General features: G+C 43.1%; 1 protein-coding gene across 1 annotated transcript; it reads right to left on the bottom strand.

Moving 5' to 3' along the window:
* Nucleotides 1–6,831: 6,831 nt before the first annotated feature.
* Nucleotides 6,832–27,839, bottom strand: tnfaip8l3 (tumor necrosis factor, alpha-induced protein 8-like 3). The gene is made up of 2 exons (XM_080843286.1): nucleotides 27,744–27,839; nucleotides 6,832–7,697 (listed from the first exon to the last, which is right to left on the bottom strand). The coding sequence occupies exons 1-2, from the start codon at nucleotides 27,787–27,789 to the stop codon at nucleotides 7,135–7,137; spliced, it is 609 nt and encodes a 202-aa protein (XP_080699412.1). The 5' UTR covers nucleotides 27,790–27,839; the 3' UTR covers nucleotides 6,832–7,134.

Raw genomic sequence — 27,839 nt, 5'->3', positions numbered from 1 at the left:
TGAACAGCCTTCTTGTTATAGGCAAATTAAATGACTTAATTGTGAAAATATATGCCCCACATCCAAACACCAAAGTAATATTAGGATGTCTAAACATTTAGTAAAAACTGAGCATGATTTTAGACCCTGTTGAGATTTCTCCTTAAACTCCATATAGAAATCTGAGAATCGATTTGCATTTCCACTCTAGATCATTCTAGTGCCACCAAAATTCCTTAACACCCACATGCAATTCTATGATTGGCTGCAGGGGAGTGGTTCAAGATGGGGCCATATAACATATCTAGGGTTAGGGTTAGGGGAGTATGGTTCAAGATGGGGCCATATAACAGATAACCACATGATGGGGTCCTGCTGCACTTTGGCGGATTAGGGCTATCCTTTTACTGGCTATACTAGCCCCTTGGACAGACTGCACTTTACTATTTATATCACTTTGCACTATCCTCACACACACAAGCACAGTACTTTATTTGCACTATCCACACATGCACATGAACACTCTCTGCACTCCTTGCACTACTCTCCACTACTTTCAACACTGTCACAATTAATGCACACTGTTATATAGGGCCAAATGTCTCCTGTACCTGTAAACACCCCACTTCCTGTTTACATGTTCTCCCTATGTGTATTGTTTTTATTGTGATTCATGTATGTATGTTTGTGAGATAAGTGTATAAGCTACTGGATGACCTTAATTTCCCATCAGGATTTATACATTAATGAAGTATCCATCCTTCTATCTATCTATCTGGTTTAAGATGGGGCCATATAACAGATAATCACAGCAGATTAGGGCTCTCCAAACAAAATGGGGTGGGCTAACTTTTCAATTATACCATATCAAAGACAATATTTAAATTGCAACTATTCAAAGTGTGATAGATTATTGAAACAATGCCATATTTTTTAATTTGTAATATTTTAATATATTAGTTAATATAAGCTACTACATCTTAACTATCCAAGTTGTTAACAATCTCAGTTAATTAATATAGCAGCTTGGAGACTCATTACCTGACATACGCATGGCTATGTCAGACAGAGAAAGTAGACAAGTTCATACTTCAGGGGTTTAACTTCATCACTTTATGGTGTTAGTTTTGATGCCAGTAAAGAGGCACAAAAACATAGGAAGTGTGATTAAATATCCATAGGTTGGTTAAGGCTTTTGCCTGTTGTGAAAAGGTGAAGTCCCTCCCCCTTCTCACTGTGGTCCATGAGGGGAGAAAGGCTGGACTCCCCCACTGTAATGGTTGGGTCCTGGTTCCCCCACACCTGTGGATGCTGGCCAATTGAGACTGATTGGGTCAAATTAGCCCCATGGGCTGCCTTATTAAAAGGAGCACCTCATTGTTGAGGGAGAGACAGACTGGACAGGCTGCAAGAAAGCTGAGGCAGGTACATAGACAAAACCTTTTGAGAGGAGAGTTGTACCTCGCTTGTTTAAAAGCTTTAGTTTTGTTCAGTGTATGATTCTATGTTTTTGGGGTTGTGATTACCCTGGTTTTTGTTAATAAATATATAGCTATTTTTATAAGAAAGCCACTGTTTCCTGCGCTGTGTGTTCTCCTGCCTACATGCAACCACGTCAAGCAGCCTACATCCCACATCGTGAGATGGCCGGCTTGGGCCATTCTCACACCTGTGTATTTCAAAAAGAAGGTGTGGTATGCTTTGCTTTCCTCATTATCAAGAAAAATTAAGGCAAACATGCTCTTTTAGTTAAGGGCTGCTTTTTCTCATAGCGCATCAGAATGGGCAGCTAGGGGACTGTGAGGAACATTCACTTAACTTGACACGTGTATTGGACTAGACTTGTGGGCTATGCCTTTAAATGTAGAATAGATCCCAAATAGCATTGCAATAAATAAGAAGCAAATAATTGTTAAATTAATTTATCAATGAAGAAGGGCATCCACGTATTCTGTTGGTATTCTTTTGTGATTTCACATTTACTTTCCTGGCCCAATTAATGTAAGTAATTTGGAGTGTAGTTGATGATTGCAGGTAGGTAAATGATTACATTTTTTGTTCAGGACAGCAGATGCGCTGGCTATAGCTATTAGTGAAATAGAACCTCACTATAGGCTACAAGGTTTTTATTATTTTTTATTTTTTATGAGTTTTTATTAAAACCAGTTCCACATATATATCAGTATTCACATTAACACATGATGACCTACGTCGACATATAATTTTTTTGTCTAACTTAACTGTACCCTGTTTTGCTGAATGAGAGCATCTCAGGTACTGTTTTATGGCATGCATATAGTTGGTACTAATTATTGCCATTATGAAGTAATTATTGTGTGGTGTGTAATCATACCAAATATGCAAACAGTATAATTGTATGTGTTTGATGTTATATGTATCAATACTATTATTTTTAAAGCTTGGTCCAATTTTCGAAAACATGGCCACAAATAACAGGTGGTAATCAGGCTAGTGCAATACTTTTGTGCTTTCTCCTGTGTCTTTTCTCTGCATTTCACTTCAGTTTTCCTGTAGGGCACCCACTATTGGGATTGATTATCGAGTAGGCTACTTGCAATCAGAAGAGAATGCATTTGGAAATTGTCTGAATCCAGTTATTCTACTTATTGTGGTGTTATGATCATATTCTATGGCAACATATATGCTGTGGTTGAAAAACAAAGTATGCATCCTGACATTTAAATAAGGAAACGCAGTTTCATACATCAAGAGAGGATGGATGTCTGTTTTTGTGTTGTGTACTAGCTGCTACGTCTTGTCTCCTACAGACGTAGTACATATTATTACCACATGAGGGCGCTCCAGGCTTCAGTATCAATTTCTCCATGTTCACGTAAGTTATTCAATATCGTTTTGCACAAAAGATGACACAAAAGACAGATTTGATGAGGTCATATTTTAACCATGACTCTCCTGATATCACAAGATATTTTTACACCAAGACCACTTGCAGTTCAGACCCTCTTGGGAGTTCTTGATGACGCGCTAAGTCCACTCTAATGCAATCAGACATGCTGCTATTGTGACATTTCAGATGGCTTTCGGACCATTAAGACAATTAAGGACATGTCTTTAGATTAAGGACATCTATGAAAATTGTCTGGGTGGTACCTCAACACTAGCGGACCATTAGTTTAGCATCTTGCAGAGTTCTAATCAGCTCTGGTAGGAGTAACAAATTATGTGTTTGAATTTGCAACCTCTAGCTAAGGATCTCTGGCTTAATTTGACACTAACCGTCACACTCAGTTGTTCTTGAATACTGGAGTGAAAACTGTGAAGAGTGCTTTTGAAATGTCCTTCGGTTAATCTTATCACATGTTGAAATATTTTAAGTATTTCTAGGACATTCCTTCCTATGATATGCTGTTTCACCTATTTGGAGCTTTGTGCAATATATTTGCATACTGTATAACTGAAACACACGTTGCGTTAACTGATACATTTCACTGCTCCATAACAGTCTCCCTTTATTGACATTGCGCATATGTTGGGAACTAAGTTCCTAGTTCTTGTTTATGGTACACCTCAGTGTTTCATGTATTGAGTGTCTAGTCATTTGCACAATGGGAATCCTTCACAAGCCAGTGTTTTGACTTTGAAAAGCATTTCTGGGTGACGATCCTGCTTAATATTAGTGTTGTTTGACAATGTTCTGAAAACACCACTCTCTTAGGCACTCTCCATAAATGACTTGGCTTATGTCTGTACAAACTGTTGTGTCTTAACAGTCTCTAGTGTGATCTTAATCGATCAAGATCCATTCATTAAGTCTCCTTTGGTCATCATCAAAGCTTCTGGGTGTAACTTTAGACTGTAAATTATCATGGTCAAGACGTATAGATCTAGTGCAAAAGATGGGTAAAAACATATCTGTGGTCAAAAGATGCCCTTTTTTTAACACCTCATCTGACCAAACAGGTCCTGCAGACCCTGGTATTGTCACACCTAGATTATCGCTCGGTGGTCTGGTCAGGTACCACAAAAATTAATCTAGGGAGGCTTAAACGGGTACAGCAGCTAGGCTTGCACACCAAGAGCAAACATAAACAGCATGCATGACCGACTCTCCTGGCTGAAAGTTGATGAGAGGTTAAAAGCATCACTTCTGTCTTTCATAAAAAACATTAACACATTAAAAACCCTTGACTGTTTGTTTAGGCAGCTCACACTCAGCTCTAATGTACACACATACCCCACCAGATATGCCACCAGTGGTAACTACACAGTTCCAACAATCAAAATGAACTCAAAACAATTTACAGTACTATGGTTAAATGGAACTCCCTAACAGATCACATTTCAAAAACCCAGAACAAAGCTAGCTTCAAAAAACAAGTGACGCAACACCTCATGGCTGCTTGCACTGGATCCTAGTATGTATTACTACATTTTACTTATCTGCTCATCTATCCTTTTTCCTCTGTCATTTGTTGTTTTGTGTGTTGATGATTTAGTTATTTAGTCTTTGTACCTGGTGTTTGTATGTTGATTTCTTCTTTGTTATATGCCTTTTCCTTTTCTTTTATCTGTTGTTTTGTATGTTGATTTCTTCTTTGTTATATGTTTTGTGTGGACCCCAGGAAGAGTAACTGTCTTCTGCATCAGCTAATGGGGATACTAAAAAAAAATCAGAAGAGGCTTAAAATGAACGAGGCAGGCAGAAAGATATAAGGGGTCTGATGGCTGGGAGAGTGAGGATATAGGATTAGCTGTTACAGTTTAGTGTAGAGCAGTTATCCTTTGTGTAATATATATATATATATATATATATATATAATAATGTATATATAATATATATACAGCCGCGGAAAAAATTAAGAGACCACTTCAAAATTATCAGTTTCTCTGGTTTTACTATTTATTGGTATGTGTTGAAGTAAAATGTACATTTTTGTTTTATTCTATAACCTACTGGCAACATTCCTACCAAATTTCAAATAAAAATATTGTCATTTAGATCATTTATTTGCAGAAAAATGACAATTGGTCAAAATAGCAAAAAAGATGCAGTGTCTTCAGATCTCGAATAATGCAAAGAAAACAAGCTCATATTCATTTTTAAACTACACAATACTAATGCTTTAACTTAGGAAGAGTTCAGAAATCAATATTTGGTGGAATAACCTTGATTTAAAATCACAACTTTCATGTGTCTTGGCATGCTCTCCACCAGTCTTTCACATTGCCGTTGGGTGACTTTATGCTACTCCTGGCGCAAGAATTCAAGCAGCTCGGCTTCTTTTCATGGCTTGTGACCATCCATCTTCCTCTTGATCACATTTCAGAGTTTTTTTTTATGGGATTCAGGTCTCGAAATTGGGCTGGCCATGACAGGGTCCTGATCTGGTGATACTCCATTCACACCTTTACTGGCCTGGCTGTGTGGCATGGAGCATTGTCCTGCTGGAAAAAAACACTTCTCAGAGTTGGGGAACATTGTCAGAGCAAAAGGAAGCAAGTTTTTCTTCCGGGACAACGTTGTACTTTGCCTGGCTGAGGTTTGTAAAAGACCATAAGGATTGAATCAAAGTGGACTGGAGGGTCTCCTAGTTCGTCTTCTCTGATGAGTCCAATTTTCAGCTTTGCCCAACACATGGTCGTCTGATGGTTAGACGGAGACCTGGAGAGGCCTACAAGCCACAGAGTCTTGCACCTACTGTGAAATTGGCCTCATCAGAGAAGACGAACTAGGAGACCCTCCAGTCGGCTTTGGGTCAATCCTTATGGTCTTTTACAAACCTCAGCCAGGCAAAGTACAACGTTGTCCCGGAAGAAAAACTTGCTTCCTTTTGCTCTGACAATGTTCCCCAACTCTGAGAAGTGTTTTTTCCAGCAGGGCAATCTTCGTAGAATTAGAACAAATTGGCTGATAATTGTGATGTGTCTGGCAGTAAGACATAGATTTTTATTGGAGGCTTTGGAGTCAGATTGAAGCTTCACGGAGAAGGAAAGGTGGTTGGATGAAGTTGGCCGTATCGTCATCGTTTTCGGGAAAAACTCAGTTTTCGCCTGTCCACAGCGCCAAAAGGCTTGTGTTTTCCACTCTCCACTCAGTCTCCACTCTGGAACTAATTTTCAAAAATCTGCGTTGGCATTGTCAAAAATCTTCAGGTCCCGAAAATGCTATTGTCGCGTGGACACGGGGCTAAAACGTATCTGTTTTCGCAAAGCTATGTTTTCACAGTTTTTATGTGCAGGGGCACTACAGACTTCCACAGCAGCTAGCAGATCACATTCCACACGGGTAGAGATTTCTCTTCCATAAACTCAGGTCTCATTTGAGTCTTTCATAACTGGCCAAAGGACACCAGAACTGATGGCCTCATTTGGTGACAAAAATGTTGCAAACAAAAAAACAGATTTTAAACAAATCTTTAATTGAAGGTAAGGTGTTACACCCCAGCAGTTTCAAAAAATCGTCACACACATACACACAACTGATAATGAACAGGAAGCTAGTCTTCGTAGACAGCAATCTTGTCTTGGCACACGCATAAAACTATAGAAGCTGAAGTTACAAAGCCATCATACAGCGTCTGAACATGATCTGTGGAGTTTCAGGACAGAAGGATTTAGGAGGCCACCAATTAATTGTTACTGATATAATAATGCTGTTCATTTATGTACAGTTCTGCACTAATTAAGGGGTGTGTAATACTAGTAATACTAGTCAGTGATGGGCCTGTCAAACCCTTTTTCAAACCTACCAATGCAGATATCTTTGTCTGTAACTTCCAACATGCTAAAGGAGACCTTCATAACTGTGCATGCTGCATTGCTTGGTCATTGGTATTGAGCTGATCAAAATGTTTGTTTTGTGAAGACAACTTGGAAGCCACCACATCTCATTAAAGTTTGAAGCATTCAGAAAATAGTATGGTATATTTTAGGGGTTGTATTGTGAGTTTTGGAATGGCAAATATATCCTTGCAGATGTGGAATACATATTGAAACCTGGTCTACATAGAAAAGTACAGTAAGAATTGGTCGGCAACAAGCATAAGGAAAGTGAAAGTTGCACAAAAAAATAATAATAGAAGTGGAAGCAGACATCATTCTTATCCCTTGTATAAACAAAAACAATTTGATTGAAAAACAGGCAGAGCAAAAAGGAGGATTCAGAGCGTGTGGTTAAAGCACACCCTCATCAAGAAGTTTGTTTATGCCATCACAGATCTTCCGCAGGTAGAGTCTATACTCCTCCGAAGAGCCGTAGAGTTCAGCAAGGAAATCCACGTCAGCAAAGTGGTTGAAAACATGGTCGATGCGCCCGTGCGAGCGAACGGTCAAGTGCTGCTCCACCACCTCGTGCAGCAGATCTCGACACTCCAAGAGTAACTCGGAGAGAATGTTCCTTTCGAAGGTGTAGTCCACCTCGTAGAAACTGACCGCTGTCATGGCCGTCTGGTTCATTTTCTTCTTGAAGCGCTCCACTGTTTCCAGCTCTTCTGGGCTGAACTGCTGGTTGCGGTAGAGGATGCCGATCTTCAAGGCGATCTTGATGACGTCTTTGACTATCTTGTGCGCCTCCTTCTTGCTTTTGGTGTATTCGCGGCTGGCCCTGTACAGCTCGTCTAGGATCTCACTACTGGTGTCATCTGTCAGGAGGTTGGCCACGGCCATGGTCGCCATCTTGCTCAAGATCTTCTTTTGGGCTTGGAGTGCCAGACTCTTTGAGTTAAAGGTCTCCTGCCCTACAACACAAAAACAAGGGCAATAGGTTAGTTTCTCCACTCGGCACATAGTGAGCCAGTGATCCATTGGGGATGTGAGATTGCTGGTTAAGCCCAATATTATTTAGTACATGTTTATGCATACATGCAAGTGTTCATAAACGGTAATGCTGACACAATGGAAATTGAATAGGACGGGTTATCGGATGGAGAACCCAAACACTGAGAGTGGAATGTTGGCTGGAATTCATGTATATCAGTCCAGTCTGGTGAGCTTTGAATGTCTCACTTCCCCAGTAGTTGCCATGTTTTCACAGTGAGATTCTCTAGATTGTTAGAGAACTCACTTTCATAGACCTGCACAAAATGATGCAGACGACCCTCAAGACTCACTTTGAAAGAATTTGAAAGAAGAATTGAGGCGACGGTGAGAGGGAACACATGGAGGAGGTAGTTTAAATGAGGTGGCCCCAGCCAAGGCTGTCTTTGTCTTCATGTGAACTGTAGGAGGCGTAGGCAAGTGCTCATAATGGTTTTTATTTAGATACCACCCAGCAGCAAATTACACGGCAGATATTGCCAATTATGATTAAAGCTGGTGACAGCAGAAGGCTTTTATTCTACCCCCTAAAAAAAAAAAAAAAGAATCAAGCCATTTATCCTTCTCAGCAGAAATGTTCTGAAAGCCACAACTGCAATTTTAGACCAATGGCTCTACTCTACTCAAAGTCACACACACATCAGCCATTATCTGTGAACCCCAGTCTCTAACACCCAAGCCAGAGCTCGGGAGTGTAATCCTATAAATCTGTGCTGTGCTGGTTTATTTTTTCATCAAATGTGCTCAAAGCCTTTGTGTACTTTTCTCTTTGGCTGTCCTCAGTGGGCCAGAGAGCCATATTTGTCTAAACTTGCGCAGCAAAACTGTCAACACGGAGGATGAAAAGGTTGTGGAATAATACTCTTGTAGACAGGAAATCCAGAAAGGTGAACATAGTTTTTGAGTAATTGTTGGGCCCAGTAGAGGTTCTACATTTGGAGCCACAATCACTGACGTTTGAATGAACTTTTGGTCCAGATCAGGGACAAGAAATCCAACTTAACTTTTTATACTCGTTAACACTCCTCATTTACAATACTACTACCCTGACTGCTTACTTTTTGTATACTCTCAAAATATCACAAGATGACTTTGTCTAAGGAGATTTCTTCACCCAGCCTCAGTATTTGTTTTAGTTTCTGTGTATGCCATTATGAGAGAGAGAAAGAGGATTCTCTTTTTTCATGTAGAATCCCATTAGTATGAGTTTAGAAAAGTGGAAGATAATATTCTGTGGCTAAATTAAAGTATCTTCCTGCAGTATATTAGGTGGGAGGGTAAGAAAAGGTAGCTGCAGATTTTTCGGTCGATGGCTTGGTGCTTACATACATCATAGATCTCAAGATCACCATAAGATAGTCAGGAGATCCTTCTGAGAACCAGTAGCTTTTCTACTCGATCAATCTGCAAGCTGTTGGGAGTGGTCGAGGTGATGACGAGACGAAAGTGGTGTGAATCCAAAACCATCTACTACAATAGCTGAAGAGGTTAGCCACAGATCTGTTTGTTCTATCTAAAATAAAGTGGTTGCATTCTTTTTCAACCAAAGCAGATAAGGAGATTTTGCTCACCCTTACTGCGTTATTGACACGGCAGTAATGTTACAGAACAACAACAATCCTATCAATTTCATTTAGATTGAATATAAACACATTAGCGGCACCCATAATCCAAACAAACTTCTTTTGAAGGGATTCCACAGAAAACACAGTGAAGACTGTAGGATGGCAGTGCACGGCTACCAGTGGATAGTCACTTTCAAACTTTGATTGCATTGAACTCTCCGAGAGACATACAGCCAGTGTTTCTCCTAGCTGGTTAGCATTTGCATGTTCGTGCTGAGAGCACTGCTCCCTGTGCCTTTCTGTTACCTGACCTTTAATTTACTTTGCTGGATGACAGAGGAGCTTAAGCTCGGGGCATTGTGCCTGAGTGTCTTTCACTGTGTGCAAATGTGTTTTTTTTTTTTTATTGTGTAACTGTGAGTATGTGAGTGTATGAATGTGCGCAGACGGGACATCACTGTAGATGTGCTTCAGAAAAAGAACCACGCAAACCCAGAGCTCTTTATTTGAAGGGACATCCTTGACCTCTGAAGCCTCGACTTTTCTTCTGGGGTTGCCTGGTGCCTCTCTTCTCTTCTGAGACAAGCCAACATCCCTCTATTCTGTCGTTCATCCTCCACCTCCTTCAGGGCTCCCATCCAATAGATTTGTCTCTCCCCCTGGCACTCCCTGCAGGCTGACAGGCGAGGATCATTTTTACATGCAAATGTTTCCACGCTCACAGCTGTTGTATTTCATGTGTAGATAAGGGTTTTCAAATGTTTTCCTTTGCCTGTGGTGAATAGATTCAGGCACTAGATCTCACACAGCTGCCATTGGATTGTCACAAGAATGTCAGAATTCTTCAGCTTACAGCTAAACCTCTAAAGTTTTAACAGCCTGATTTGGCAGCCATCACTGTCTGTCATGTGTGTAGTTGCAGAGGACCGTGCTAGGCTCATTAAATATTATCAAGCACGGCATGATAATTAATGATCTCAAATAGGAGCAAAAGCCAATTGAGGGAGAACTAAATGAGCTTCACGGAGCTTAAGGGTTCTTCTTGATCCATGTCCAGATAGAAGACTTCCCCTAATCACAATCTCAATGCTTTGTCCCAAGGAAAACTACTAATGACGTGTTAATAATGTGAGACTCTGTAATATCAACACCATTCAAATGTACAGATTTTTGCATCTAATTTGAATGCGCTCTGAAATTGAACAATGTCTGCCTATTCTCCCCCCGAATCACCACTTCCTGCTTTTTTGGGTGTGAATCAACCCCTTTGTCCCTGTGAGATGGCCGCTCAGTCAGTATCTGAGGATGAGGTGGAGGCAGAGAGCTTCCCTCTGTCCTTTGCTATGTATCTATCTGATGGCTGGGCCTTGGACTGTGCAGAAAGAACCTTCATGCTTTATGGCAGCCCAACATGGTGGGGGTAGGCCTGGAGGCGAGACGTACGTCATGTGATGGTTCGTGGTTCAGAGACGTGAGATGTGCACAGCTGTGAGTCTGGGTGAAGGTCAATACGACAGGAGACGGGCCTCACACTCACAGCATGTAGCAAGACATCACGCCTCCACCCCAGGAATGGGCCTCAGTGTGTGTGTGTGTGTGTGTGTGTGTGTGTGTGTGAGGGAGTCTTTGAGGTTGCAAAGAAAGTTCTTTTTAAGTTCAGTGCCAGGCAAGAGTAATACCCCCTCCCTTTCCTCCACTGAAGCCCCAGCCTTGACTCCTCGGCTGGCCTGCCATTTAGCATTTGTGTTATTGTGCAGTCTGCCCTCTAGACCTGGAGCACGTGGGGAGTAAGGTGAAGTAGAACTAGCACTTATCCCCAAAAGGGCATTATTCAGCCTCAAGTGTCCTCACTCAGTGCGGTTTATATGTTACGGTACAAACACCCTTGACCCAACAGAATTTTGAACTTGCTGTATAATAAAAAATAATATAAATTATTTTCCCTCTGTAGTTGCTGTGATGATGAAGCAGACATAATGTTTAATTCTGGGGGTATTTTCCGATACATTTCACATAACTATGCCTGATCCACAATTGAATCTTCACTATTTCTAAAATATTGAATATCACGGGCAACCCAATGCAGTGATGCCGGTGCCTGATCTAAATGGAAAAGAAATGAGTTCCTCCAAACCACAGCAAAATGAGAGCCAAATCTTGTTTTGGCTGAAGCAGTTCTTTCAAACTACCCTAGGTGCTTGTGCTGAGGCTTTTTTGTGGCCATTATGTTTACATATCTAGCTGTTATCAGATATTTTCCAGTATGTGACAAGCCTTTTGACGAGCATTTTCTTTTGTTGAGGTAAAACAATGAACTTCAAGAGAGCAAAGGGAGTCAAAATGACTTTTTTGTGTTTGCTATGGTGTCAATTCAATTTAACTGGCACACAATTTCCCGGTAAAAATACTGCTGTCATTTTCATCTACAGAATGCACTCATGCACGCACACAGTTTGGGTTTCACAAAATCTAAATGAATACACCAAGAGAGAGCCCTCAATTCAACTGGCAAACCGTTTCCCTATAATAATATTGCTGTCAATTTCATTTCAGAAAGAAAACACCCATGGATAGCCGCCCCCAAGCCTCCTTAAAATGTGTTTATTATTTAGCTAATATCAGCTGTGCTGTTCAAAACACGACGGATGGAAATTGTTATTTAGTGCACACCTAAGTGACCTACAAAACTAATTTGGAAAAAACAATATGAACAACAACCAAAGTATTATGCATGAAGGGCTTGTGATAAATATATTACAACGACAGATGATTCTAAAGAGGTGAGTTAAAGATGCTTTGTTATATAGGTTATCAGGTACCACTTATGAAAAGAGTGTTGATTGCCATCTCTTGCTGTGGAGAGCAGGCAAAGACAACAGATGCTCTTCAGAGAAATGTAGTGGTCGAGTCCTTCCTAGAGCTGGATAAGGTGCATTGCACTGTTGGTACACCTGGACTTCATTCATTGTGTGATTAAATCAGGAACGTACGTGAGGCATACTCTCCAAGCAGAACAAAAGGAGTGACTGGTTCCTCTGACCTGTACTGCACAGCAACCATGGCATTCAACCTTAGAGCTACAGCCCTTTCTACCCGACTCACCCTCAAACTCTTCAGCCTGGCTCAACAAACATCGGAAACCCTTCACCCCCAGGCACTGGGGTCTATGATGTAAGAACTGGGCAAACATCTAGCTAATCTAGCATAGTCCATTACATGGCAGAGCAATGGACTTTTAACTTCTGCTATTGCAGTGCTCATTCACTGATTTGATTTCAACCTTTACTAGCCATTGATGAGGTACTTTTTCTGTAGTAGTTATTAATTTCCAAAGTTCCAACTTGATAGTTTAGTATGATTTATGCAGCCAGCCATGAGACTAATTCACAGCTGATCTTTATATAATAACACACTTTGTGTCCACTATGTGTTGTACTTACAGTAACTGATCTGCTGTTATGTTGAACAGTTGATGCCAATCCAATCAGGTGACATTTTAACATTTAACATTCAACATTTTAGTGATGCTTTGTCAGGATAGTACCAACATTATTTTGGTGGTCCTTGTGAAGAGTGTAAAATTCTTATGCGTACATTATTCTGGTGCTGTTTGAGTCTGGTACCTATTCCCCCTACAGCACACAATGAAGGGAGACCATCAACCCGTTTTGAAGACTGACTCCTCTATGTGAATTCATAGGGTATGGTATGCAATGGCTGAGTTCTGCTGCAGCCAATCACATTTGCATTTTCTTGCAGAAAACCTCCATATGTTAACTGAAAAAAATAGCTTTGTGCTTAGTTGTGCGCGGCACGTTCTATGGTGGTACACTTTTCTTGAGGGAACCCTATGGGCGCCCCGGTGTCAGTGTGTTGTGGTTGACATGATTAAAGCACCACTAAGTCACATATGTCTAAGCGAGCGCATGAGTGGGTCCGTGCCTCTGCAGAGCAATGAGAAACAGACACAGCCCAGCCTCAGGTCTGGAGCGGACTTTGAAGCCTTGCTTCAGCTGCAACTCAGCCTCTGGCCCGAGAGGGGTTATTTTGGGAGAGGCGGAATCAGCTCGTTCCCTCCATCCATCTCTCCCTCCCCCTTATTCCACGCAGCCTGGGATTCCTCTGCTTGGTCGGCTCTGATAAAACTCTGTTTGCCTTGTGTGTTTCACTGCAACAGTGATCCTTAGAGAGGGACGAGGTTTTTTTTTTTGCAATGAATTCTTAATGCTTGTGTTATGTAAATAGTCCTCTTGGTGTGTATGTCTGCTTATGTGTGTGTGTGTGTGTGTGTGTGTGTGTGTGTGTGGTGTGTGTGCACATGTATATGGTAAACATGGGTGGTCAGTGTGTTTGTGTTTGTTTTTTGTCTGTTGACAGTTGTGTGCTTTCTTGGATGACCTTACAATCAAGAGGCCTTATGAGGTTACCTGCCTAAGATCATTTGTTTTTGCATTGTCCCCTTTTCCAAGTTAAGCTAAATGTCCTTCATAGTTTTTCTCTGACAATAGTTGTGTTCTTGATGTCATTTTGTGGACACACAGGGGAATAAATGTGCAGTGATTTTACACACATGACAGGAATACCACCTAGATCTCAGGATGACGCTTGCCGGAGAAGACGGAGAACTGTCCCAATCTTCTTTGGCAACTTTTCTAGACATCCAGACAGCCTGCATCCCCGCAGCAGTGGAGCGTGTCATCTGGTGTAAACGACACCTGCTGTCTGTCCTGTCCGCTCTACAGCCCTCACATATGAGCGGACACACGACTCACTAGGCGCCCATGACACACAGGAGTCACACAGCTCACACGCTGGCTCGTCAAAGCACAATCAAACAATCACATGTGGCAGATCACTGACAGCGGCTGGATAATTGACACTCACATTCCCTTCACCCCTCCGTCTTCACTGCTGTGTGTGACAGTTTGGGAGATATTATGGGATGTGTTTCGCTGTGGTTGCATTGTGAATGAGTTTGTCCTGAGGCTCACTTGAGAACCTGGCATCACTACAAATTACCTCAGCAAATGTCAAAATGGTTCAAAGCAAATGTTTCATTCCACTATGATGACCTTTAATGGAGGCCCACTCTTCATATAGACAGCCCCCTACAAATGTGTTTTAGTGAGTTAAGAATTTCGTCTTGGTAGCATATCTTTTAGTCACAAAAATTCATGAAAAAGTAATATCTGAACAGTGCCCAAATGCTGAGAGGGTTGTCCGCTGCAATACATCAATATATATAGACTGGAAGGACAATGTGTAACCGAGCAAACCCAGGGCGTTTAGGGAAGGATCCAGAAAAATAGACTGAAAGCTTGCTTTGGATGAATCCCAAAGTAACCAGTGGATTTATCCATCAGAACAACATCTGCACAGACACCAAGTTTCCCATTAGCGTACATCCTGAGGGAAATGTGTCCCTGATTACCCATGAGACCGCACTTCACTGAAAGACCTTTTGATTGAGTGCCCCCTGGTTGAGACCTAAATTGAACACAATAGGAAACTATCAAAAAATCCCCTACATTGAGTATCCCAAATACTTAAAAAGGGGAATCATCAATGTAAGGTTTACATTATTTATGTATGAAATATACTGGAAGTCCTATAACTGCCTCTCTACAGGTAAAGGACTTGTATTTTGTCCAAAGGGATGCACATAGAACCAGCAGAGACTGGAAATACACCCGGCCAACTGCTTGCAACGTGGTGAAGCTAACCGGTGCACTACCCTGAGAACCCTGGTTTGGAGGTGTGTCCATTGTATAATGTGAAGTGTGTCGTGTGGCAGCACAGCTTTCTCTTTCCCAGCAGCAGTCTGCCTTGAGAAACGGGAAACAGCTTGTGCAGGGGTGGGGGGAGCAGTTCGTTTAAAAGTTTTATTTTTGTAAACAGACATTAAAAGCCATGTCTGCTTCCATTTACCAGTGCTGTGAGAAACAGGCTCATCTGTTTCACATTCAATGCTCCCCATCCCCCGACCCATGATCTGGTAATCACAGCTGATGAGGCTCAATCTCTGCGCTAAAGTGAGAGGCTGCCTTTAGTAAAAACATCATTTCACTTATTGACAAGTTCATCAGTGCACAAGTAGCTCTTTGGTTTTGTAGCTGGTCGTTACAGGCCATTAGATAATGGGTTTCTGTCACCCTCACCTCCGTTCATATCTGACTGATTCCTCGAGAGAATATTGTAAACACCTCTTGCTGTCATCAGCAGGATTTGTCACCATGCGTGAACCTCTGGATCTGTGTCCTTATATTTGTAACTGTAGAGGCCATAGAGTTTTTCAAGGACATTTGTGTTTAACAACACACAATGTTTCCTGACCACTAAAAACTGTCATCGTCCCTCTCAAACAGGTGAACACAAAACAGAGACGCAGCCAAACAAGCCGTTATGACAACTGACAGGCCGAAGGTCTGTCACCTCACCATTAGTCTGTGTTTTTCTCTTACATTTTTAGCTGTGGAGCAGGAGAAAGCCTGGCCTGGGGCGTCACTGTGTGCCAGCCTGGCGTCGAGGGGAGAGAGTGATAAACATGACTCCCTATTATATTGCAAAATGGTTTGGTCTTCAGGGTAGCCATGTGTGGGAAAAAAATATGTCATACAGGCGAATGTCTACGTTTTTAAAGACGAAGCAGACATGCTGAGGCATCAAATGAGCAAGGTGGGACATTTTACGTTTGTCAACATGTGGTTCCCATCATGTAAGCTATAATAGCCTACTACTGTACAGGTTAATGTTAGCTAGCTGGCTGGCTAGCCACTGCAGTAGACTATTTGTAACTTTAAGTGGTTATCTTATCTACCAGTGGCAAAATTAAAAAAAAATCAGCTAGCTTATAAGATGAAACATTATATTCGCTCACCTGGCCTACATGTGTCATCGTCAGTGGATTGTGTTGTAACGCTGACTTTTGGTTTTAAAGGTGATTTTGGACAAGTCTGTACTACACAACTGTTTTTGAATGAGAGTCAAGTTGACATAACAATAAATCATGGCGCCGAATACGCCAAGCCTGCTGTCAAGCATATTTTTAGTTAAATTAGGGTGAGGGTGGGTCCTGTTGAAATAATGTTGTCCCAGGCCTTGGCATCATGTACGCCAGACCTGTGTGCTTTTGCCCAACCCCGTATTTATTTGGTCATGCACTACTAGCAGCTTGTCAATTCCCAAGCCTCCAAACATTATGACTGTAAATAAAGGACACTCTCAGGCACCGGCAGCACAACAGGACAAGCTGACTGAACCAAGGCTGCTCAAGTGAACCATGTATTTTAATGTTCTTGATTTCTCCCTTTTGTGCTTGGTGTGACCTATTTTAGCCTCTTATTCCAGACCCTCGGTGGTTATCTGCTGTATTCTGTTTCTTCTATCATTCTCGTTGACATCCACATAAGAATGTGTTGTAGTCTCACATCTAAAACTGACTTAACTGCTGGTTGAGATGACTAAGTTGAGCTCCCCCATTTTAATATGAGAGTGAACACTCCAGGGGAAAAAAAGGAAGCTCAAACGTATTATGTTTTAAAATGCCAACTGACGGTACTTGGAATTGCAGAATAGAACAGTTCTAGCAGTTCTGTTAAAAACGCACAGCACAATTTATTCTCCTTCATTTTTGTTCTACACACATTAGAAACGTGATTGTAAGGGAATTTCTACTAGCAGACAATAGACCCAAACAGCAAATTATCTCTCCAAATAATTCTCATTCAGATAGTTCTTCACCAGCAAATTTGAGTGTTTATTTATGATGCACAATGGCAGCTTTTAGCCAATGTAACTCAACGTCATTCTCCTTCGCAGTATCACCTTCCACGTGCCCAAACAGAAGCAGAGAGACGAGAACCCAGGCAGCGCTACAAAGACAGCCATTGTCACTTCACGTCAGCTTTCAACAGCTATCACTATTCTGCAGCTCACAAGCTCCCAGGCTTTAGTAATGAGTGACCTGCGGTGACTCCACCACCTTGGAACCGCATGACACCCCTACCTGAGGGGGCACTGGATCATGCTCCATTGAATGGGCTTATCTGAACCATGGACGCTACAAATGAGCTGTTAGCCATTGTGTATGCATCAAAGCAGTTTGTCATCCTTAAGAGCAGTTACACTTTAAACCCTTTAACCATTATTATAACAAGCCTTATGATCTGGATATGTTATTAACTAGGGATAAAGTCTGAAAGTCAGTCCAATGACTGTTTTGTTGTTTTGAGGTGCCTTTGACTTGACAAGAGGCACAAGAGGGGGAGGGAGACACACACAAGGGACAAAACTATATATATTTTTTTTTACTTGAAGGAGATGCCTTAGGAAATGAATATGCCCTACATGATTTTACATGAAGCATTGACTACGTTTTACTACGGGGTGTAAAGATTTATAGTTCAGAGTTTAGAACCTTTGAACTGATTAAGGCGAGGCTTGCCACTGGTGTCAGATAGCTTCTCCATCACCCAGTGCCCTCAATCCATCAGTACTGCCCAAACCGTGCCCACATCAATAGACCAAGTGAGGGACAAATAGAGCGGGCCTGGCATCGATTTGTTACAGTGCCACAGCCGATGACAGCCTTCTGTCCACAGGGCAGAGTTTTTGTCATCACTGTTTCGTGGCACTGTGAAGGACTGTCTCGCCCCTACTGAAGGGTGTCAACACCCCAAGAAGAGAGCAGACAAGCACTGAGCCGCCGAAGAGGTGTTGAGTTTCATCGTCACGTCAGTTTCACAGAATTAATTAAGGAGAGATTAGACCACATCGCACATCCCCCGACCCCACAATTCAAGAGTCCCTCGCTTGTTGTCGCTTTGGAGCTGCAACACCGCACCGTTTGATGTGGTCACTAAGCCTTGATCTGTGATCACACAAATAAGATGTTTTACATAAGCAAAACTCTTTGTCACTCTTTAGTGCAACCCCCACTCCACTCTATTTGCATTTTCTGCGATGATGAGAGAGCCTGCATGGCACAAGCTGAATTTATGTATGTATGTTTAGGGTTGAAGCTGCATAGGCTCCCATTGTGTCTCTACCTATTCTCATCCATCTTCATCTTCTTTTTCCTCTGTCAAGGGTGTCTATGGCAGCCCCTAGAACTGTATGGTACAAAAGTTTTAAATTTTGGTACACTGAAGCTTCACGTCTGCGGCTCAAGCACTCTAGCGGCACCAACAGGTCGAAGTTAGAGGTGCGTTTGCGTTTGTGTGTTTTGAACGTTTTCCTAATTCCTTGAATCAAGTCAAAGTCAAGCCTTATTGGATTCTCCGCAATATTGGATTTTATGGAAAAGTTAAAGTTATCTTAAGGATTCGTGATATTCAAAACTGTTAGAGCCAAAACTCAAAGTTGGCGGCATAAACACCAAACAGGAAGTTAGGTCATATCTCAATCTTTTAATTTATTGACTCCTAAATTGGTATATGAACATTTGTCTTTGGTCAAATGACTTGAAATCTGCTGTGAGTGTTTGAGAGAATGAGAGTGAGAGAATGTAGACCACTGTAGAAAGCATCTGCTAAAGTATTTACAGTGCGATTATTAGTGCAAATAACAAGATCATTAACTATGTGAACTATGTTTTGCTCCACATAGACATAGAATCACATGCAGCAGGTGTTCTCTACTATGGTCTTAACACATTTGTGCCACTTAAGTGTTCCTTGTTGTGTTTATGCTGAACAATTTGGAACAATAAAGGATATCCTGACACTTTTCCCATTTTCATCCAAATTAATAAGTGAAATGTTAAGCCACCATTTTAAACTGATTTCCCCCAAAACCCACACAGACTCCCCTTTTTCAAATTCAGTCCCATATATTAGAAAGAGGTGAATTTGCGGTTTTAAAAGAGGCAGTGATGGCCTTTAAACACATGCTCTACATCTGCCAGTGAGGCAAAGTTTCCGAAAACCGTATAACTTTCTGTAAGCCACATACTCAACAGATTTATGCATCTTCCCCTCTTTCATTTAGTCACTTTGCTTTTTTTCTAAATCCGTCCTGATCCTTGGGGAGATTGTGCAGTAGAAGTATGGATCAGGGGGTTTTAGAGCTCAGTCTGTTACTGCCTTGGAGGCAGGGGCGCAGATAGCACTGGGGACGGGGTCCCCCCCAGATTCATAGTGACCCTGATCCTTCCCCACCACTGTCCCTACGTAAGGCGACAATCATCAGTAAATTACGTTTAAAAAATGTTAGCGTCCCCCCCAGTTCAAAAATCCCATCTGCACCGCTGCTTGGAGGCGCTGTGTCGGGGTGTTGTCAGTGGACTGACTGCCACTGGAGAGGAGTGGGGAGTAGAGGGGAAAAAACATCCCAGACATGCTGTGACCTCAGCCCCAGAGTCTTCCCACTGTCTGCCCTGAGGAACACGACACCGGACGCCGGGTCTTTGAGTACCACAATGCTGCCTGCACCTCTCTGGGCTCCCCTGCTGTACAGTGAAACATCAAGTTGCAGGGTTGCAGAGGAGAATGCTCTCTGATCTCGGGAAGGCTTTTCTCAAGGTTTTGCATCCATCACCAGCCAAGCCCTCAGGGATAATCAGAGACCTAGACTCCATGACTTTTATCCCTGCATGTAAAAAAACAGCAAGCCATCACATCATCCATCTGTTAAATGCATTAAAGTAGCACTAAGTAAGCTGACATAAGTAAACTATGCTACACTGTTGTACTTCTGTTTCATGGCATAGTTAGGAGGCCATACCTGCCAGCAATGTATCATGTGTAGATTTTAAAATAGAATTGGATGGAGATTTAGCCAACCTTGGATTTAGCCAGTCTTGCAGCAATATAGGTTTAGAAACACAGCAGGCTATGTGACAGACCTTACCAGCAAATTCTCACTGTAATTCTAAATTATGACAGTTTAAACAGTATGGAAAAACATTCCAACCGCTCCTGGGGTTTTAGGCTTGAATCAAGTGGGGCAGCCGTTACCTATTTTAGCCTGGAGCAGTGGGCTTCATACGAAGGCTAACCATTAGCATATCCCTCCGCCTGGGTGCCCCTGCGTACTCCAGGTCTGGAGAGGGGAAATGTGACGGGCTCAGTGCAGCTGCAGCTGCTCTCCCCCCGGGACTCTCTGTGTGGACGAGCGACAGCATATCTGTGTTTTAAATATTCTGTTTACATGCACCTCTCTCCTGAAGCAAAGACAGCGCCTTGTCCGTTGCTTTGCACCTTTAGCCATACTAAAATGCCATTAACTATAAGATGATTTTGGTGGCTGCGGTTGAAGTGATTATACGCTTTAAACTGTGCCTGTTGCCTTGTGTGTGTGTGTCACGCTCTCTTGTACAGTGTTGGTTTTGGCTGTGAGACAGTGAAAGTAATGTGGGTGCTACTGTAATAACCATCGTGGACTGGTCGTAACTGTAAACTTTAATGACAGACAGTGTGATCCTGCTCAATAAAGATGGCTGGCAGCAAAGCTGGAAGTCTGTCCTGCCTAGGGCTTGGCATGACGGCGCGGCATGCATCATTATTTCCATGTGAGATGTCGCCATTTTCCTTATAAACACAGACACAAGGAAAGAGGGAAAGTAACTTGCTGAAAAAAAGACTGAGGAAGACCAGAGAGGTGATAAAACGAGATGGAAAAGGTAAAATAACAAAAGAAAGAGACTGAAACTTCAAAGGATCTTCAAAAGCATTTCAGAGAGCTATTTCTCTCCTACCACTGGTTGTTTTGCAGCTCTCATAGGTATCATTTGGTTTACACTCACAACACACACACACACACACACACACACACACACACACACACACACACACACACACACACACACACACACACACACAAACCCTATGATATGTCCTCCTCCACATGTCCAGTACTCCTGTCCCCCATACATGATTGTTAATTCAGTCTGCTGATGCTACCACTGGCTTAAGCAGGGACATGCTCTGGCTCCCTCCCTCTCTCTCTTGCTCTCTCTGTTTTTCATTCCCTCTCTCTCCTTCCAAGCTCTCAGTGGGGGACATTGGCCACTTAAACTAAGCAGAGGCAGCAGGTATGACATGACCACTCAGACTGATTGATGAGCTGCGCATGGGACTCCATGTCAGCTGTAATTGCCAACCACCCAACCACCCATCCCCAGACAGCACTGAGCCCAAAATCAATTGCTGTGAATACTGACCTGAGACCAGGCCTTTCATGACACTTTGGGTGAACTATCGGACCTCTCCGAAGGTGTCCCTTACACTCTGAGGTCCAAATACGAGCAATCTTTTACGACTCTATTCTGGTTGCCTCTTAATGACCTTGTTTTGGACTTTGAAGTGAAAATATGTCGGTCACAGCAGGAAGTGTTCAGCTGCTGGGAGAGAATGTGTTTTTCATTCCAGTGGTTTTGCTCAAGGAAGTGGGAAGCTTGCTTTCACATTTAATCACAAGAATGAATTTGCATAAACAAATAGCACAATGGGTATTCATTTATTTTATTTATTTGTTTCTGTTCAGTGAAAATTAATGATAAACACCCCAATAGTGCTGTCTTTCTGAGCTGTATTTTATAACTGTACTTAAAAAGTTGTGATATGTGATATAGGACTTACTAGCTTCACCACTAAATCACTCTGGAGTGTATTTGCCACCTACTGAGCTCCGATCACATTAAAAGACTCAGCTTTTATCCCCCCAGTTAGCTGGCTTCTCTCACTGCTTAAAGCAAAAGTGTCTGTTTGTATTAAGAGGTGAAAACATCTTCACCCTCCTCCTCCTCCTCCGCCTGTTCTCCTGCTCGCTCTCTCTCGCTCTCTCTCTCTCTCTCTCTCTCTCTCAAAGCTCCGACTGATTAAGAGGTTCTCCGTGTTCCTTCTCTCAACACAGGATACCTCTTAAGGAGCTGCTCCTGCGTAGGGTTACTCGGAGATACCGTGATGTGTTTGTGTGAGTGTGAACACGAGACACTGTTAAAAAAAGGAAAAGATCAGTGCCTACAAAGGCCAAGATCTCTATCTGCCAGTGAAACCTACCGCTCATTAGGAAGCCAGGCGGGCTTCATGTGCAGGTCATAACACACACACTAGCATGACACAATGGAACATTTCTGGAAGTCATTTTTTGATTGGAGGCATGATATGGTTTGGCGAGGGTCCCTCCAGGCTTCACCGTTCATGGACTCAAAAAGAGTGTGTGTGTGTCTAGCGGAGGCTGCCATGCCACACTGCGGGGAGAAGAACAGCCACCGGGCCTCAGAGGCACTGAGAGCAGATAGACCCAAGCCAAGGCTCTGCATGGGGCAGCTTCATCTCCAAGAAAGCTTTCAGCGAGGGGCTGCCAGTTTTGCCCCATAATTCTGGCCTCCATTTGTCTGTTGGCTCGGTCGAGGCAGGCAGTGATTCAAAATGGATGCTTTCAAAATCTGAAAACCAATACATCTAAACCGTAAACGTAAAGCATATTAATTAAGGCAGTCTTTCAAAATACGGGGCTTGTCTAAAATGGTGGGTCTTTGAGATTTATTTTCAGCTTATTTTATCAGGGAATGGTTTGGCGACGGGAGTATGGGTGTGTTTACATCTGTGTGTTCCTCAATGTGTCTGAGTACGGGTCTAAATATTGGACTACACTTCGATGTCTCAGTACACCTCGATGTCTCAGTAACGCAGCCAGCTGTGGTCATGAGGGTTTGCATACTTCTGCACTCCATTAATCTGCCTGGAGGACTGAAAGTTCCCATACTTCTATCTTTACATTTGGTTAAACACTTCAAACATGTGGCTTGGTTAAACAGTTTCATGACGTGATTGAAGAAAACTAAAGACACTTAAATGAACTCAGTTTGTTAAAGTTTGCTCTCACTCTGCCTAAAAAAAGCCTGGATTAAGTGAAAGTTCTAAATTTGAATGTAAAAAAAAAAATGTATGACACCCTCTTGTACTTTGTTTACTTTACTTTATGTTTTTTTTTTCTTGTACCATAATTATATGTGAAGTTTGATACATGTGATTGGGTCTGCATGTGTGTGCATGTTGCTGTGAATGTGACCGTGTCTGCGTGTGTGTTCGTGTTGCTGTGACTGTGTCTACGTGTGTGTTCGTGTTGCTGTGACTGTGTCTACGTGTGTGTGCGTGTTGCTGTGACTGTGTCTGCGTGTGTGTGCGTGTTGCTGTGACTGTGTCTGCGTTTGTGTGAGGGTTGCTGTGTCTGCGTGTGTGTGCGTGTTGCTGTATCTGCTTGTGTGTGCGTGTTGCTTTGACTGTGTCTGCGTTTGTGTGAGGGTTGCTGTGTCTGCGTGTGTGTGCGTGTCGCTTTGACTGTGTCTGCGTGTTGCTGTGCGTGTTGCTGTGTCTGCTTGTGTGTGCGTGTTGCTGTGACTGTGTCTGCGTGTTGCTGCGTGTGTTGATCTGGCCTTCAGTTGCCTCATGGTCATGGCCAGTGCAGTAATATTTCTCTTCCCCTTGAGTGTGCACAGCTGTGGAAATTGAGTGCATGTTTTTGTGTGCATGCATCATCACTTGTCTGTGTGTCTGTGCGGTGCCTGTGTGTCTGTTTGTGTGTGTGTGTGTGTGTGTGTGTGTGTGTGTGTGTGTGTGTGTGTGTGTGTGTGTGTGTGTGTGTGTGAGAGTGAGAGAGTGAGAGATAGAGAGAGAGACAGGAGAGGCACTCTGGGGAGCACAAAAGCAAACATCCCCAAACACACCGCAAACTCAGCCTCTCTCAGGTGTAGCTTGAACAAGGCCGTTGCGAGTGGTCTCTGCGGGGAGAGAGGCATTTAATCGAAGAGTTCCACTTTCGCCAGAGGCTCTTAAATGGAAAAGCCCTCCTCATCTCTTGTGAAAGCTGCTGCACGCCTGAGACCGGCCTCCTTCCCGCAATCTAACGAGCCTGAGTCGGGGGGGAAATGACTGTGGTTCCTCCACCTCCGAACGCCAGCGGAGAGACTAGCTCAGCAGAACCCTGGGTCACTAATGGCTTCTGGTATGAACACAGGGCTCTGTTGCCTGGCGGAGGCCTCGTAAAAAAGGTCTGGCCCGAGGAAAATGTTTCCATGTTTCAGCGGCCGGTATGTCTCTTAAAGCTGTGAGCGAGACTTGCCTTTCTGGGTTTTTCTGTTTGGCCATGTGCCACGAGGAGGATCGCAGGCCCGCAAACAGACTGTCAGGGTTTGACAAACGCTGTGAGAAGCAAAGGGGTGACTGTTTACATCCCGCGGAGACGCAAGCTGGCGTTTATAGCCGCCATGCGGCATTCACTACCACACAGGAGTAAAGTGGTTTGTTTTGGGGATGGGGGTTGGGTGGGGGTGGTGGTGGGAAACACTTTCCCTTGCCTTGGTCTTTTCCAGCGAGAGAACCCCACCCTCCACCCCACCCCCCACCCCCCCCTCCCTATTTTTTTTTCTCTTTTTGTGAGTTTGACAGATTTTCCAGTGTTACTTTCTGGCAGCACATGCAAAGCATGGCCTGGGTGCAAAGCGGAGCCTCCATCTGCAGAGCAGATTAAAGAGCAGGCAGTGGCGAGCGGCGAGCAGGGCAGGGATCCTGTGTCAACCCCTCATCGCTCAAGCATCTGGCACTGCCCATACTGCCAACATGGCGCCTCGTCTGTCTGTCCTGATGGAGCACTTTAAATAATATGTGTCGTTTTTATTGGGTGCCTGTGCGACTTGGCAGTTCCTATTCTAGACACCGGGGAAAGCGGGGGCCTGTGATTGTGGCCTGTTTTGATAGATCGACGTGCCATCCTGTAGAGGAAGTACCCTGGCCTCATCATGCTCGAGTGAGGATGTCAGTTTGTTTAAGCTGGCCCAGTGGAATGTGTCTTTTCCCCTTTGGACATCCCGGGGGCCCATGTAGGTGATGTTTGCGGAGAGGGTGATGTTTGCGGAGAGGAGAACTCTGAGCGTGAGTTTGAAGCTTTTGTAATTTCACTGGAATATAGAGAGCGCATCACAGAGAGAGCTTATATTGCAGGGCTGATGCAACAAAACACAGGCCTTAGCTCACAGAGCAGTGTTCTGAATAAGAAGCAATGCTTCCCTGACAAAAAGGCAACATAAATCAAAGTTCAAAGGATACTGCGGAGGAGCACAAAAGTCGGCATTCTTCCCTGTCCATTTTTTCTTACTTATCTGTCTCTGTATAAACAGACAATTGCCAGTAGCAATAGTGTAGTCCTGTGACACTCACTATTTCCTTTCATGGCTACTGCTGACTGCCCAGTATACAAGTAAGAGTATTTTCAGCGCCTGCATCTAGACTTCTGTGTACACTAACAAAAGTGCATCATGTTGGGGAAAAATAGTTCCACCTAGCATCTGCAGATTTTGTTCCTTTTCTGCTGATGACAATCTGTGTTTATGAATCTCTTTTAAAAAAAATGGGGAAAAAAGGACAATTGCACCAATTCAAGTCACTAGGTGTCATATGACGTCAATACATCCATTTTGGAGAGCTTCAAATGCTGGACAACCAAAGTCAGCGTTAGAATGCTGTAAGGACCCATCCATGAGAGAGACCCAGATTCACCCCGGCCGTTTAGAATAGAATCTTTGTAGAGCGCACGTGTAGCTAATCTAGTCATGTCCCAAAGTGCCCATCGTGAGGTCAGTTTAACTTTAATGCTGTATGAAGTGTGTGTCTCTGATTCCCTTCCCACCAACCCACATGAAGAGAACGAGTGAGGCTCGGATTGGGAGTTCTTTCAGCACTCAGACGTCACCTTGCCCAGAAGCCCTGAACCCATGAGCACAGAGGCTGGTAAAGGATGGCACCATTTGAAAATTATGAAGTGTTCTGGCTTTTGTGGACCTTTGTCATTAGTATATACTCCTTGCCAGGCTACAGCCAATGGGTTTGTCTCCATAGGAAGACCTAGCCCACACAGAAGTGCACATGCTTGCTGTTCTGTGAAAGGCTTTGGAAACATGCCTGTGCTAAATGCCAGTAGTATGTGTGTGTGTGTGTGTTTGCCTCACATGCAAAACCAGCAGGAGCTATAGGAAACAAATGAGCTCATAGCAACTTCCCCCCGAAAAGTGCTATAAAGGACACCTTCTTTGTGACAAAGAATGACGCGGAGGGACAAATATCACTGGGGTGCAGCTCTGGCCAAAAAGCCCCTCAGTGAATATAACCAGTGCGGAAGAGAGAGTGACGGCTCTCTGCGGGGGTCGGTGATATCACAGATGCCCACAGCGCTGTACTGTTTTCCGCCGTGTACCGCCCCTGCTCTGACTCAAGCGCTTGGGCCATTCACAGACCTCGTATTATGCTGCTTTCTCTGCTCCGCTCCAGCATGGAGGGACTGAGTGGCTGGGATCCAGCCGTGGAGCATGTGCAGAGCATTTAAATGCTCTTTGGTCCTGGGCACCAACCTTTTCCACAACAAGCTTCTAACGACCCTCTCCCCTCCCCCAGTCAAGGGAAAATTGATAGCGTTACAATCACAGAGCAAATTGGCTTTTAGTAGTCTATTGTGATGTATTGAAAGAATACAAACGCTGCCACACATTGGTTATGTTTCAATGAAGCTCAAACAAGTGTCTGTCAGTTTAAATCATTTACAGGTTCAACAACTTGACAAGTTTTGAGTCTGTAAATACATATGTTATACTTAAGAGCAATAGGTGTTTAGAAGGAAGTCAGAGGCAAATGCATGGTGAATTAAATGTAACACAGCTAGTTACAGATTTAAACAAAACCTTCTGTCAGAATTGAACTGTCTCTGCAATATTGGATATGCACATGTCAAATTCATATGAACTCTTAACCTAACATACATTTGTATATGGGTCTTAATGTCTGGGAAGCCTATTTTGCAATGTCTTGCCCAAATCTGACATGTGAGCTTTTTAATCCCCCCAAAATGTTTCATGTGTCTGAGGAAAGTGCTTTTGACAGTTTCACCGCTTACACCATTTGATGACCCATGGAGAATTCTCTGCTGACACTTAAATCATTACTGTGTAAGAATAGCCTCAAAGGAACGCAGGAAAGTACACCACACAAGCATGTAAGCCTCCACTAGAATCTCTTCTTTTCCACCATAACATTAAATCTCTTCAGCCCTCCACGCTCACTACATAGACAGTCAAAGAAAAAACCTCTCATCTCAAAACGGCAACAACAAAACTGTGGAAAAACAACACTTCTGATGTAAGAGATGATTGGTAATTGATTAATCCCATGAGAACTTCCCGTGCAAAAAAATAGAATCAATTAACTCAAGCAGCTAACTCATGTTAATGAGTAAACTAATGGCACGTGTCTCGGCTTGCCTCTGTAACGTTATCAACAGAGCCGGCGTCCACAGACCCAAACCCAGACCCAGACCCAGAACCAGACTCGGGGAGACGGGGTTCCTACTAAATGTGGCTAAGCAGGGAGGCGTCCAGCAGCGAGAGAAGAGTTGTGGTTTTCAAAGCCCACTCACCTGTAGAAAGCTCCCCCTCACTCAGCTCTCCAGAGTCTGAATCCATCTTCCCCTGAAGGACTTTTTTCTTTTTTTTTTCCTGGAGCAAAGCGCCTC

The sequence above is a fragment of the Sprattus sprattus genome (genome assembly GCF_963457725.1).
Source record: "Sprattus sprattus genome assembly, chromosome: 8".
Taxonomy (NCBI): Eukaryota; Metazoa; Chordata; class Actinopteri; order Clupeiformes; family Clupeidae; genus Sprattus; species Sprattus sprattus.
The sequence above is the reverse complement of the archived record's forward strand: the minus strand, read 5'-3'. Positions and strand labels throughout refer to the sequence as shown.